Source organism: Ictalurus furcatus, chromosome 3, assembly GCF_023375685.1.
Source record: "Ictalurus furcatus strain D&B chromosome 3, Billie_1.0, whole genome shotgun sequence".
Lineage (NCBI taxonomy): Eukaryota > Metazoa > Chordata > Actinopteri > Siluriformes > Ictaluridae > Ictalurus > Ictalurus furcatus.
Window position 1 is genome coordinate 30616181 of NC_071257.1, and position 14066 is coordinate 30630246.

General features: G+C 36.6%; 1 protein-coding gene and 1 long non-coding RNA gene across 3 annotated transcripts in view; one reads left to right on the forward strand and one right to left on the reverse strand.

Annotated features, from left to right (window-relative positions):
• The window catches only part of LOC128606045 (probable E3 ubiquitin-protein ligase HERC3), an 18687-nt gene extending 4877 nt beyond the window's left edge, over nt 1-13810 (forward strand). Inside the window, exons 6-24 of one of the 2 annotated variants that reach the window (XM_053622016.1) lie at nt 631-761; nt 1113-1240; nt 1320-1393; nt 1478-1593; nt 1993-2052; nt 2169-2274; nt 2450-2642; nt 3833-3999; nt 4078-4152; nt 4388-4468; nt 5489-5572; nt 5682-5780; nt 7806-7946; nt 9120-9286; nt 9701-9764; nt 9871-9941; nt 10291-10474; nt 10615-10717; nt 12138-13809. In XM_053622016.1, coding sequence (XP_053477991.1) covers nt 631-761; nt 1113-1240; nt 1320-1393; nt 1478-1593; nt 1993-2052; nt 2169-2274; nt 2450-2642; nt 3833-3999; nt 4078-4152; nt 4388-4468; nt 5489-5572; nt 5682-5780; nt 7806-7946; nt 9120-9286; nt 9701-9764; nt 9871-9941; nt 10291-10474; nt 10615-10717; nt 12138-12349 — 2256 coding nt within the window. In that variant the 3' untranslated portion in view covers nt 12350-13809. Of the gene's footprint in view, nt 1-630; nt 762-1112; nt 1258-1319; nt 1394-1477; nt 1594-1992; nt 2053-2168; nt 2275-2449; nt 2643-3832; nt 4000-4077; nt 4153-4387; nt 4469-5488; nt 5573-5681; nt 5781-7805; nt 7947-9119; nt 9287-9700; nt 9765-9870; nt 9942-10290; nt 10475-10614; nt 10718-12137 lie in introns of both variants that reach the window. The other variant, XM_053622018.1, reaches the window with a different exon arrangement.
• LOC128606048 (uncharacterized) lies at nt 10260-10718 on the reverse strand. The gene is made up of 2 exons (XR_008385624.1): nt 10590-10718; nt 10260-10502 (listed from the first exon to the last, which is right to left on the reverse strand). It is a non-coding gene; the product is annotated as an uncharacterized LOC128606048 (long non-coding RNA).
• Nucleotides 13811-14066: the final 256 nt, after the last annotated feature.

Sequence of the window (14066 nt, forward strand, 5' to 3'; positions counted from 1 at the left end):
ACGGCCCTGTGTGTATGGAGTTTGCATGTTCTCCCCGTGCTGCGGGGGTTTCCTCCGGGTACTCCGGTTTCCTCCCCCAGTCCAAAGACATGCATGGTAGGCTGATTGGCATGTCCAAAGTGTCCGTAGTGTATGAATGGGTGTGTGAATGTGTATGTGATTGTGACAAGCAGCTCCTTATCTCAAATATCTTCTTACACCACATTCATCTAGCAGATTTTTAAAGATCTTCTGATATGTTTCTTTGGTATGTCCCTCGATCCCGTTTAAAAACTAAGGGGGATAGAGCTTTTTCAGTCTCCGCCCCTTGTGGAATTTATTATGTGGAATTTATTATTTATTATATTAATTTATTATGGAATAAATTGCCACTCAATATCTGCCTCGCACCTTCTATAAACATTTTTAAAAAGTTTCTGAAAGCGTCTCTCTTCTCCCAGGCGTTTTAATCTCATTTTATTATTGTCTATTGTCTGTCTTTATTTGGTTTTATTCTGTTTTCTACTTGACTTTTTTTACTCTGTTCAGCACTTTGCTCAACTTTGCTGTTATATAACGTGATATATAAATAAAATTTACTTACTTACTTACTTACATAACAAGTGCGGTTATGATTTTTTTTTATTCCAGGGAGGAACGGTTTTCACGTTCGGATCAGGTCGTTACGGGCAGCTAGGTCATAACTCATTCAATGATGAACTTCAGCCTCGTGTGGTTACTGGGCTTGAGGGTTTAAACGTGTCCCAGATCACATGTGGGGGGTATGTATTGTGTCTATTAATATGTCGTAACTGAATGAGTTTACAATCAGCAATTTTGAATTTGAAACGCTATATTTGCAGTTTTTATATGACACATAGGCGGCGTAAAATGATGTGTGTTATATCAAACACAATAATTCATACTGTAAGTGACACAATCTACGTTGTATTGTACTCCAGCACACTCAATTTGAACTGAGGACAGAATGTTACTTTTAATTTAAAACAATACCTTAATTTAAGGAGATCAAATGTAACTCTGACAAGTTCTTTATCTTCTGTACTGTAGATCATACCTATTACAATAGGCTTTATTTCATTTTATTTTTATTCTCTTGCCATGAATTTAAGGAATCACACTATGGCACTGGTTGAATCATCAAACACGATCTACTCATTTGGATGTGGAGAACAAGGACAACTGGGAAATGGGCAGAGGACCAATCAGTGTGTGCCACTTCCTGTACAACTGATATCAAGTAATCACCAAGCTGCTGTATGAAATTTTAATTGGATACAAGCGCATAACTAACAAATATTATAATTATTAATACACAGGGGCCAATAACATCCATACAGTTGAGAGCATCATTGCTGGTGGGAATCAGTCCTTTGTCTTGTGCTCTTCTCAGGTAAGATATGACATGATTGATCCCATTATTAATTCATAAATGCTTTTAAATTGTCTCAAGCTCTGTTTTTGCTTTGGGTTGTAGAAATCCAGTAGTAATTTAGAACCTAACCGAAGGAAGGGGATTGTGACATTGGAGGACAAAAAGATTGACAGATGGGTGTCCGAGTGTGAAACAAATCAGTGGAAGACCATCAAAAAGTGAGTGGTTTTGTTAAATTTGTTAAACATACTCATGAGTTCTTTAAAAACTCATCTCTTCAGGCTTGCATATTCTCTGTGACATGGTTACATAATACTTAATTATAATATGTGTTTTAGTGTTTTATGTACAATATTGTATAATGTGTGTGTGTGTGTGTGTGTCTATATATATATATATATATATATATATATATATGCATATATAATATTGTGTTTTAGTGTTTTATGAATTGTATTTGCATGTTGTATTTGTGAAGTGACCTTGGGTGTCATGAAAGGGGCTTTTTTAAAAATAAAATGTATTATTATTATTATTATTATTATTATTATTATTATTATTATTATTATTTACATACTGATTTCTTTCTGTTTTTTTTTTTTTTTAAACTAATATAGGGAAATAAAAACAGTTTTCTCATCTCCAGCTTGTATAAATGGGAGCTTCATTATAAAAAGGTAACTGGGACAGATTTATTACAAAAGATACTTATATTTCAAGTAAAAAATAAACCATTCTATGTAACATAATATATATATTTTTTATTATGCACTGTGTAATATGTAATGTGTAGTTGTGATGGACATTACGCAACATCCACCCACATCTCTGGTTTGGATATGGAATCAGTGAAAACTGCTTTTGACCGGTTGGCCGAGAAGGAGAGGGTGTTGTTGGAGGTAAGTCAACAAAAAGTTACAGAAAAAAAAGATTTTTCAGCTGGTCAATGCTTTATTTATTGTGAAAATGCGGGCTGCTGTTTTAAAATAAAATAAAATAAATTTTTCGCAAGCTTAAACCTGAAAGGGTGTATCAATCCCTGGGTCTCAGTGTAACTTGATGTATCTGTTTCAGGTAGAGAAGGTGGTTGAGAAAGATCTTCTCCCCTCTCTGGGCTCAACTGCTGCTGGTGTGGAGGCTCTGAGGGTTTTCCTCATCCTGCCTGAACTCCTCAGAGTGCTGAACAATCAAGGTCATGAGACAAAGCTCACAGCATTATATGCTTCTGCCATTTTGAATTTGGAGCCCTGCAGGTTTACGGTTTTAGGTAAGCTCTATAATGATTTTGGATCAGTTTGGAACCGATATTAATATCCGATCACAAGTGGAGAGTGATAAGTGCAGCTCAAGTGTGTCATGTAGACATACTGTGCAACAAAATGAAGTACTCGGCCCTTTCGCATTTAAAATAAGATAAGTTATAGTTTCTTCTATTCCCAGCAGAAGTCAGTGGCAGTCAGCCTTGTCTCACAGTGACATGTGTATGACATTTCTTTACACTTGTGCATTCATTTTTATCCTTTTGCTATCACAGTTATACCAATTCACATGATTAAACAAACGTCTTACTGATTTAAGAGATTTGAAAGGCATTCATTTATTCTGAGAAAATTTGTAAAAATTGCTTTCTGAAAAGTCATGAGTACCACCGCGATGTTTAGCTATGGTTATGTTTAGTGTTGGGATTGGATCACATGGTTATGTGTTTTTAGTGTATGTTTTTGGTGTTTTATGTTTGGTGTAACCAATGATTTTAGAATTTTTTTTGTCCTATTTGCCCTGCCCAGGAACTGCGGATTAAAATGAGGCATTTACACAAGTGCATAAACTCAGCATGTTGTTTATTAGGACGAATACAGCAATTGTTCTCAGAATTCCAAGTGAGGAGTCAGAAAATCCCTGACTATAAATGGGAAAACAAGTTCGGGTCAGACCAAGAAGTACAAAGACATACGCCAACAAGTGTAAATTATTAATCCTAATTAATCAAGAACTAATATAAAACAGGTGCACACAGTCGAGTAATACACCAATGACAAGACAAGGGACGCTGAAAGGACCATAACAGAAACAAACACAAACATCAGCACATGGTACTTATCGCCATGGATACTGCAGCACAAAGGAGGAAACTGTAACATCCATCCATTCATCCATCCATCCATCTTCTACCGCTTACTCCTTTTCAGGGTCACGGGGAACCTGGAGCCTATCCCAGGGAGCATCGGGCACAACAAACCATGATATTGATTAAATTGTTTTGTTCTGGTTAATTAAATAAATTAATCAAGAAAAATAGAAAGAAATCCTTGTTTGTCCAAACTCAGATTTTGACTTGACTCGAGATGAATGTAGACAGGTGGGAACATGGCCATCAGGTCCTGTTATGTTGCTTAGCAAGAGAGGAACAGGGATACACTTCATGCGTTCACGTTTGTGTGTCTTTTTCCCCCCCAGAGAATTTCTGGTCTGAACTCCCCAAAACCTTCCTTAAAACATTAGTGAAACTTTTGCACACTTCGGCCGCAAAAATGATATCCAAGATCACGTATGACTGCAGACAAGAAATAGTCATGGATTCCCCATTATGTAAATTGGTGAAAGTCCTCCAGCTGCTCTACAAGGTGACTATACTGTACTTAAAATATGGAATGAGTGAATGCTTTTCACATTGTTAAACGTTTTGCATTTGTATTCTGTAGGCTTCCTGCACGAACCAACGAGAAATCACACCTGGAGATTTCATCATCTATGAGATCAATGAGCTGCTTGACATGGTATTGTATAAATCGTAATCTTTGTCAAAAAAAGAGGCTTACAAATCTTTTGAAAGTTACAATGTCAGATGTAGGGCATTTAGTTATTTTAGTTATTTAGTTAGTTATGTAGTGCATTTAGTAATAATTATTGCTAAATTATCATATAGTTACTTGTTATTTAAAAAAAAATCTAGGGCTGACATACTTAAAGAAAGTTGTTTGAAGTTGTCATGAATATTTTTTTTTCTCTTAGATATATGCTCTTGACATGGACATAAACAATATGTGGATTGGAGACAATAGTGGGATGTTGGCAGAAAAACAGACATATGTGGTGGGTAACGTATGCATTCAAAGCCATTCTGAATTATGGAATATGATGTTTTATTATGTCTTATACCACAGCACTTCTGAATTCTCTATTCTATAAAAAAAAAAAACCTGTTGATATTCAACAAAAAACTAAAATAATTGATTTGGTAACATTATCTGTGAGGTGAATTTATTTAACATTTACAGTGCCCTCCACTAATATTGGCACCCTTGGTAAATATGAGCAAAGAAGGCTGTGACAAATTGTCTTTATTGTTTAATCTTTTGATATATATATATATATATATATATATATATATATATATATATATATATATATATATATATATTTTTTTTTTTTTTTCATAAACCTGTGTTTTGTTTGCAATTGTTTGATATCCATGAGAGCATGGTACTTTTGTGAATTTTTTTAACAAAAGATCAAAAGTTTAAACAAAAAAGACAATTTTTCACAGCCTTCTTTGCTCATATTTACCAAGGGTGCCAACATTAGTGGAGGGCACTGTATGGAAGGAGTCTCCAGTTTTAGCGTTTTGTAATGGTCAGTCAGTTTCCCAACAATGCAAAGTCTTCAGGATGGAGGGGTTTGCGTTTTATGGTTCCTCAATAACGTGACAAGTTACATGTTTTGTCTTATTAACATCAAGAGAGGGAAATAAAGAGAAACTGGTGAAGGAACGACCGTTCATAGCAGCTAGAATGTAAGTTACAGGTTCCCAATCCTGGTCCTGGAGTAGTCCTCCTCCTGTCCTTCACATTTTAGTACTTTCTCTTAGTTATCCCATTCTTAGTTGACGTGGCTGTGAAAACACAAACATGTGCAGAACTGGGATAGAAAAAAAAATGTAATCATTAACAAATTGCTGTGGTAATACAGGTGAGATGAATAAAACAATGTGCTGACTGTAACTTCACTTCACGTCAGGCCACATTAGACAAACTCATCACTGTTTATTTTCCTATAACAGCAAAGTTTTATTCATTGAATATTAACCACTGAATTACATTTCTCTCGTTGCAGCACACCTTAAAACTCCTGAGCTCAAGTCCTTGCATCTTTACTCTGGAGGCTAAATACAGCCTTCTAAAGTTCAGAGAATCTTGGGTGTGTGCATGCATGGATAATATTTTGTTTAGTTTTTTTTAATGAAGCTTCACTTGATCTAGTCTAAATATTTTTACTGATGTCCCGTTTTGGCACTCTGTAACTGTAGGGACCCTTTACGATGGTGTTAAGACGCACTGCAATTCTGGAGGATTGTTTCCAACAGCTGAGGGCCGCGAGTGAGCAAGCGCTGAAGGGCTGGCTGCGGGTACGGCCAAGTGCAAGCTTTATGCTATGCATGTTGGTTTACAAATGTCTCCCAAAACTCATTTTGAAAACTGTAATAATTGTAAATTGAAAAGTAAATTGCTTTACATGGCAGTTCCACAGAAAAACATAATATGACGACAGAACAAAGCACAGAATCAGCTTCATACTTTTACTCTTGTTAAGAAATCCAGATTTTATAAATAGAATATTTAACAGTCCCTCCAGGATTTCATGATTTTGCGATCACAGAAATGAACACAAAATCAAGCAAACTGCAAAACATTCGGAGGAGCTTGCAATTTTTCAGAATTACCGCAGATTTTACACAGATTTGGGCCAAGACGCGTCATGTGACATCATCACACCATGCACTCAGTCAAAGCCCTCTTCGATTCACATGCATCAAACATGAATACAGCTAAAATGTCTCATTTACCACACTGTAAAACCGGATAAGTTCATTTAACTCCAAAAATTTGAGGAAACTAATTACCTCAAAATTTTTAAGTTGATAAATCAATTTAAATTAAGCCAGATGCACTTAAATATAACAAAAAATTATTTTAAATTACAAAGTTTGAGTAAAATTTTTGTAATATTTAAGTGTAACAAATTAAACAAATTGATTTATCAACTTAAAAATTTTAAGGTAATTAGTTTCCTCAGATTTTTGGAGTTAAATGAACTATCCGGTTTTACAGTGCAACAAACATCACTACGAAAGACAATTTTGTGCAATTCGAGTAGTTTTCCGCAAAAAAAGCACAAAAAACTCAGCAAATTGCATCGCAAGTTTTGGAGAAAAAAAAAATGTAAATCAAACGTTTTTGCCCGCAACAATCACAAAAAAATCTCCATGAAATCCTGTACGGACTGCTTAAATATGACAACACCACCAACAATACACACATATACTAATCCTAACCCCTTCTCCTTGTAAACCAGTGTTGCATGGCCTGCATTTACATAGTGGACCATGATTGGCTTTTATATTGTGTTATGCGATACCACTCTGATAAAACTACCCTGTTATTAACTGTTATTCACTTTCCAAAACAATCTTCAGTTTCTTCTGTTTCTTAAAACAATGCGTCTCAATCACTGGAGTGACAATTTTCACAATTTGACCAGTCTGTGCACTCAGGAATTAATCATACAAGTAAAAGTTTAAGGACAAGTCTGATCCACTAACCAGTGGTCATTTATGCTGTAGTCCATTCTGAGGTGATGAAATATAAGCAGGGCACACTGAAGAGGGAAATTGAGACTTCCAGTCACAACTGAAGTGATGAAAAGCATTTACTTTAAGGGCCTTTAAAACTGTCGGACACTTGCCCCTGAGATTCTGTTTTGTTTAAATGCTGAATGAAAAAAAATGCCTGTGGCAACAGGTGGGCTTAAATATGGGTCAAGTCCAAGTAAGAAGCATACTACCTAGTAATATTAAAATGTAAGTATTTGTCACATATACATTATAGCACAGTGAAATATCCCAGCTTGTTATGAAGTTGGGGTCAGAGCACAGGGTCAGCCATGATACAGCCCCCTGGAGCAGAGAGGGTTTCTCAAGGGCTCAACAAGGGCAGTTTCGGGGTGCTGGGGCTTGAACCCCCGACCTCCTGGTCAGTAACCCAGAGCCTTAACCATTGAGACACCACTTAAATAGAATTGAGCAAATTTACAAAATCAACAGCGGTGCTTAACGAATCTGGTGTGGCACTTTTGAAGTGAATAGGGCCTAGTCAGAGAGTTTTTCCTTGTCACTGTCTCTTCTTGCTTGCTCATCACTGGTCTAAATCTAAATCCAAATCTAAATCCAAATCTCTGCAACTTACACAGTCACTTCAGAATGGACCACAACCATAATTTCATTAATATAATATAATACAGATGTTATTATAAGCCCAAAATGCTGCTAAGATCTGCTATTGTTGATCCAAATGAATCAATAATGATGAAGTGAAAGTATCTTTGAGGGACATTCAGCAGTCACAGTAATATGATGTGTGTATTTAACATGCAGGTGATGTACTCTGAAAATGCCGAAACGAGCGACGTCTTTAAGAGGGACTTCTTTCACAATGCATTTAAAATGCTAAAGGACCCAGAATCAGAAATGTTCATGGACAATGACACAAAAACATTGATCTGGTTTCCTGTTGAGGTAAGGCAAAAAAATAAAAAATGATGCACTTACTGTATAATGTAGTAAACTGTATATGATGTAGTTATTTACCGTCAGTGTAGAGGAACAGTGTAGACATCTACACTCTACGTAGAGCATGAGTTGGAGCAAGGGTTTTTTCATTAGGAGCTGAATTACGGTTTCCACTTGACTGTTTGGGACAGCACGGTATGGTTTCGAATCCGAATCTTTCCGTACCTGTGGAAGTAGGAGTTCTGTGGAGATAATGATGGACACTTTTTGAAATGTGCAAATTTATTCTCTGTTGTATTAACTATTAAAACTGTGCATCTATGGCATGTCACTGTTGCTTGTCCTACTCATCGAACGCTTATTAAGCATAAGGCTCATCCAGTTTGTCGGCCTGCAGTAATGATGGCGTGTGTGTTCAAACAAAGCCGAGGGTGCCATTACTTTACCTTTACTAAAAGTAAAAAGGGTGGCAAAGCAGGTAGTGTTTCACATGGTCTCCCATGTGGTTTTACTCTGGGTTCACTGGTAATGGCGCACTTATATTGCGCTTTTCTCCAAAGCGCTTTACACTGTGTCTCATTCACCCATACACACAGCTCATAGCAGAGCTGTTATGCAAGGCGCTAACTTGCCATCTGGAGCAACTTGGGGTTCAGTGTCTTGCCCAAGGATACTTCGGCATGTGGAGTCACGTGGGCCGGGAATCGAACCTCCAACCCTACGATTAGTGGAGAACCCGCTCTACCAACTTAACCACAACCGCCCTGGTTTCTTCCCACCTCTCAAGAACATGCCCGCTAAATTGTATGCTAAATTGCCTGTAGGTGTGAATAAGTATGTGAATGTGTGTGTGTGCTGGTACCCTCCTCACGCTCACCACAAAAACGCTCACTGGCTCTGAATCCTCCATGACCCTGACCACGATAAAAGACTTACTGAAGATGAAGGAATGAAAATATTGAGACGGTTGGGTAGAAACTATCAAACTATGTTCATGTTCATGTTGGTAATTATTGTTTGGAAAGGAATTAAATCCTGTTCTGGAATACTGTGGCCAAATTTCCAGAATTCCAGAATTTTTTTAAATGTAGTGGAAATGTGTCATTATGTATGTATGAAGTTCATTGTTGCCCCCCCACAGTGATACTCAGCTTGTCCTTTGACCTCTCTTTCCTTCAGCCCAATTTACCAGAGGAGAGATACTTTCTTCTCGGACTCCTGTGTGGTCTGGCCTTTTACAACAACAGTGTCGTGCACATGCCCTTTCCTTTAGCCCTGTTTAAAAAACTTCTCGACATCAGACCTTCTCTGGACGATTTTGCTGAGCTGAGTCCTGTCATAGCACAGTAAGTTTTTCAGACAAACATTATCATTCTCTCAACCTATTTATATAATTCTCTGCTGTACCACAGCACTGTTGAATAGTTGATTCTGATTGGTCAGAAGATGGTGATTTATTTTCTATATAGTGGATCTAATACTGCATGTTATTGTTTCTATAGTAACTACATACACAGGGACTTGTATATAGTATGGTGGATGCATCATGCTGGGCTTTTTTTTTGGGGGGGGGGGGGGGTATGATGTAATTCATTAATAAAGAATAAAAATTAAAATAAAACAGAAATTGCTGCGGTATGAGAAGAATAAAACCATTTGGGACGTGCCATTATAGGAAAATCTATTTTTGGGGTGCTAGCAGTAACTCTAAATAAAACAGAAAAAAGATAAAACACTACTGTCTATGTTTCTCTAATCAGGAGTTTGCAGTACTTACTGAACTACACTGATGATGATGCGGATAACATGGACATGACCTACACTGTAAGTGTACATTGCATGCATTGTGCATGGTCAGCTTACTGTTGTGTAAAATCTCTTGCAGTTAATATTTTATCTTAGACTAATATTTCCTTTATACCATGCTCAGATTGTGTGGAACAACAAGGAAGTTGAACTGGATCCAGACGAGCCTGGCAAAACCGTGACAAGCTCAAACAAGTTAGTTTCTATTTTCACAAACATTCAGTATAGAAGTTAAAATGAAATTAAACATGTGTTATGTCTCTAATGCCTCACGGTACTCATGGAGGAGCTCGATTTGTGATTGTACTGTATTACTTCACATACAATAGATGTTACAATAATTGACCACTGTTGGCTTTATATACATTCTTATATAATTTATGCGTAAGGTGCTATTCACTCTCATTTCATACAAGGTGATATCATGTGATGCAATTTAACAGAGGTGTATTGTTTGATTGTTTGCTTTTTTTGTTTTTTAAGTGTGTTTCATAAACTCATCTTTAAAAGACGTTAACGTTAACGACTTTTATTCCTTCGACAGAAACGTGTTCGTGGACGCGTATGTGGATTACGTGCTGAACAAGTCCGTGGAGCGGGTGTTTAATGAATTTAAGAAGGGATTCTACAAAGTGTGTGACAGACACATGGTGGACATCTTCCATCCAGAAGAGCTCAGAGGAGTGATGCTGGGCTCAGAGGAATACGACTGGGACACATTCAGACAGGTGAACACACCTACATTTTATCTCCTTCCTAAAAGAACAAAAAGACATTTTGACATTTTGATGATTTGTGTTAAATTCACAACTTAGATCTGGTGGTTATTAAGACATAACTCACATCTGTGTTTCTTTACGATGAACAGAATGCAACTTATGAATACGGATTTCATGCAAAACACCAAACGATTGTCTTTTTCTGGGAAGTGTTTGAAGAACTGTCAAGCCAGGACAAGAAAGCCTTCCTCTGTGAGTCCAATAAATAATTGTATATAGTTTGTTGCAAAAAGTAGCATACCCTTCTTTCAAAATGATGAAAATATCTCTTAATACCCTTCTCTAGCAGTGTGAAATATGAGTATATTTGGTTTTAAGTCTTGTGAGAACTGTTTTCCTGGTTAATAAGGTCATTTTTAAAACAACAGAGATTCGAATTGAGGCTTAGTCCAATTAAACGTGCATACATTCTCATATTTAATAAAACTAAAAATCTAGTCTTTTAAGATAGTTTTTCACTGTGAAGATGCTCTCAAGAGAAAGACCTTCACAGAAAAGTTTGTTGTCAAATCATTAGTTGATTATTTATTCATGAAAATGCCCTGTTATTAAAAATATGCCATTTTTTTCCAGTGTAAAATGTATTGTAAATCCAACAACACTAAATATTTTGGGAAGTTCCTCTGTAATATCCTTTTAATTTGAGATAGGAATGAACTGAATTAAGAAACGGAGATTTTTGAATCTGAATATTTAAAAAATTATTTTAGAGAAAATGGTTTTAAAAATATAATGTGTTTCCGCTTTGGTTATGTGGGGTTTTTTAAGGTTTATAAAGAAAATGTACACATACATCTGTCACGGAGTCCAGGGGAGACGGATGCAAGTGCAGAATTCTTTAATAACACAGCTAAAAAATTAATAAAGACTGGAAAGGAACCTAAAACTGGCACAACTAAAACAAGGGACTAGACTATGGCAAGGCAGAGGAAAAAATACTCCACATGAAAACAAAACCCACTAAAGGTTCAAATACAACATAACCTGACAGCCACAATACCTACAATGCGCACACACAGTGCTCCACAACTGAGGAGGAAAAACTTATACAGGGAACTAACTGGGGGAACACAAAACAAGTGAGCACAATGAAGGAAGGAAATGGAGCAGACAACAAAATAAGGGTGGTGGTCTGGGGAGGAATTGTCCATGGACATAACAACATCATAATGATACACGCATCATACATTGACATATATATCAGGAAACAAGTTTTCTGGGATATTTGACCTGAAGTAATTGTGCCAAGTGGGTGGAGCTAAGCCTTCAGATAAGTTTCAGATAATGCTGTAGTTGTGAGTTTTGAGTTCTGATATTTTTATTTTTAGAGTTTAAGGTGTTAAGACATATTATAGAGGACATTTTCCAAAAATCTTGCATTGACAGTGGATGTTAGACATTACTTAGGCACATTAAAATAAAATTAATGGAGCATGTCAAGAGGGACACGATCTTTTGTATAACGTTTCATGTGGTTCTAAATTATGGGAAAATTAGGGAACTTTTTCAAAACGTAACTAGTGACTTTGCTCTGTACCTAATCAGTCCGTGGTATGCTTTCTGATGTTCCTCTAAACAGCATTAAAAGTGCCACTTCCTTTTCGTTCTGCAGTGTTCCTGACCGGATTTGATCGAGTTCCCATTCTGGGTATGGGGCAGGTGAAGATGCGAGTGCAACCCCTGTTTAGTGGCACACAGGATTATCTGCCCCAGGCTCTTACCTGCCATGCCTTACTGAATCTCCCAGTGTACCAAAGAAAAGAAACACTTCGAACGAAGCTCACTGAAGCCATACACCACAGAAGAGGATTCTGGGAAGAATAAAATGACAGCCTTATGTAATTTGACATTGTGCTGCTGTATGAAAATGTGGACTTTGGTGTTGCCTGTGCTGTGTGTCTTAATATGTCAGCCTAATTACTTGATGTAGTTCTACATTTTGCACAGACCTGAGCTCAGGATCGAACTGGGGACCCTGTTTGTGGATTCTTATTGAGGAAACAGGTTGTTCAAAGCCTGTTCAAAAACCTTGCTCTCATTGCACATATTTTTTGAGGTTATTTTATAATTTCACATAAACACAAAAACAGCCTGAGTGTTCGATTAATTTCTTTCAGAAAGGCAACACTAGATAAGTAAAGGAATTTACTTAAGGATGAAAAAAAAATACATTAAACGTAGTGTAACTTTTACTTCTTATATCTCAGAGCAGACTACACACTGATAGATGAATTTATAGATGACCAGTTAAGGACTTTATCAAAAGGGGCATAGCCTTTGCTATTGTAATTCATATTTAAAACGTATTTACTACAATGTAAAACAAATGCAACTACAATGAATGCTCCTAATAAAATTGGCTTTAACTAAATGTTGTGATATTTTGCTGTAATTCAGTATTTCAAAGGTAAAGAAGTTACTAGAATGTTTATTTTAATGGATGTTTTGTCCGAACAACGCAAGGGGCGTTTCACTCAGTGTATTCACCTGACAAGACTGTCACGGAAAAGCTGCATGAATCTAAAGTCACGGCTAGAAAGAATTTAGCCCCAGCCTCACTTCTTCATACCATTCTGTATGTTTTTCCTTCAACTGTTGGTAGTGCTGTTGCGCTTGGTTCCACAGAAGTCCCAAATAATCCACTTTAAAACATTTGTTAATAGCAAATAATCTGTTTTGGATGGCAAAAATAATTATATTGATTTCTTTTTAGATTTCAAAGACAGGGGAGACCCGCTAGTGCATTTGTACCAGCAGCTGTTTACCAGCCATTAGAAAGCACCCTATGTTTTTTTTTTGTTTTTTTGTTTTTTTATGACTTATTGAGTTATTATTGGTCAATTATGAGGACTTTTTCATACTTTATGAAAAACAGTGAAAGTCTTATAGCTTTAGCTGTAATCATAAGCTTTAGTTGTAGTATCCATAGCAAGGGGATCAAGCATATGGCCTGCAGACTCTAATCTGTAATTGAATTGTAAGATTCTAGCAAGTGCTTTGCTGCGTCCCAGTTCACCTACTTATACTATGCACTAAGAAAAAATACATACATTTGAGTGTGTAGCAAAATAATATGCAAGTACTGAGACATACTACCACATCATGTAATGGAAGAGAACGTTGTTGCCTCATGTAGTTATGCACACTGTCACCGTAAATACTCCTCATTGCATTTACAGCTTTTCTTCATTCGTTATTCCTTTTAGAATTTATACTACATCATTTAATTTAACATTCATTAATCTTACATGAAAGTAAAAAAAAAAAAAAAACTTTGGCTAGTGCTTAACATTTAAGTTCTTACACTTAAATTCTGAAGACGCATCACCGGCGTTACACTCGTCCGCCATGTTTGCAGGTTGAATTCGGAAAAAGCGAACCGTCACAAAACTTCTCCTCCTTCGTGCAAGGAGTTGTGTCAAAGATCCACACTTCGAAAATCTACCAGAAATAGTAGACCATCCGGGTACCTTTGGGATACTCATTTCAACATACTACGATTTGGGACGCACTGATTCTAATCTCGGATACTATTTAGGAC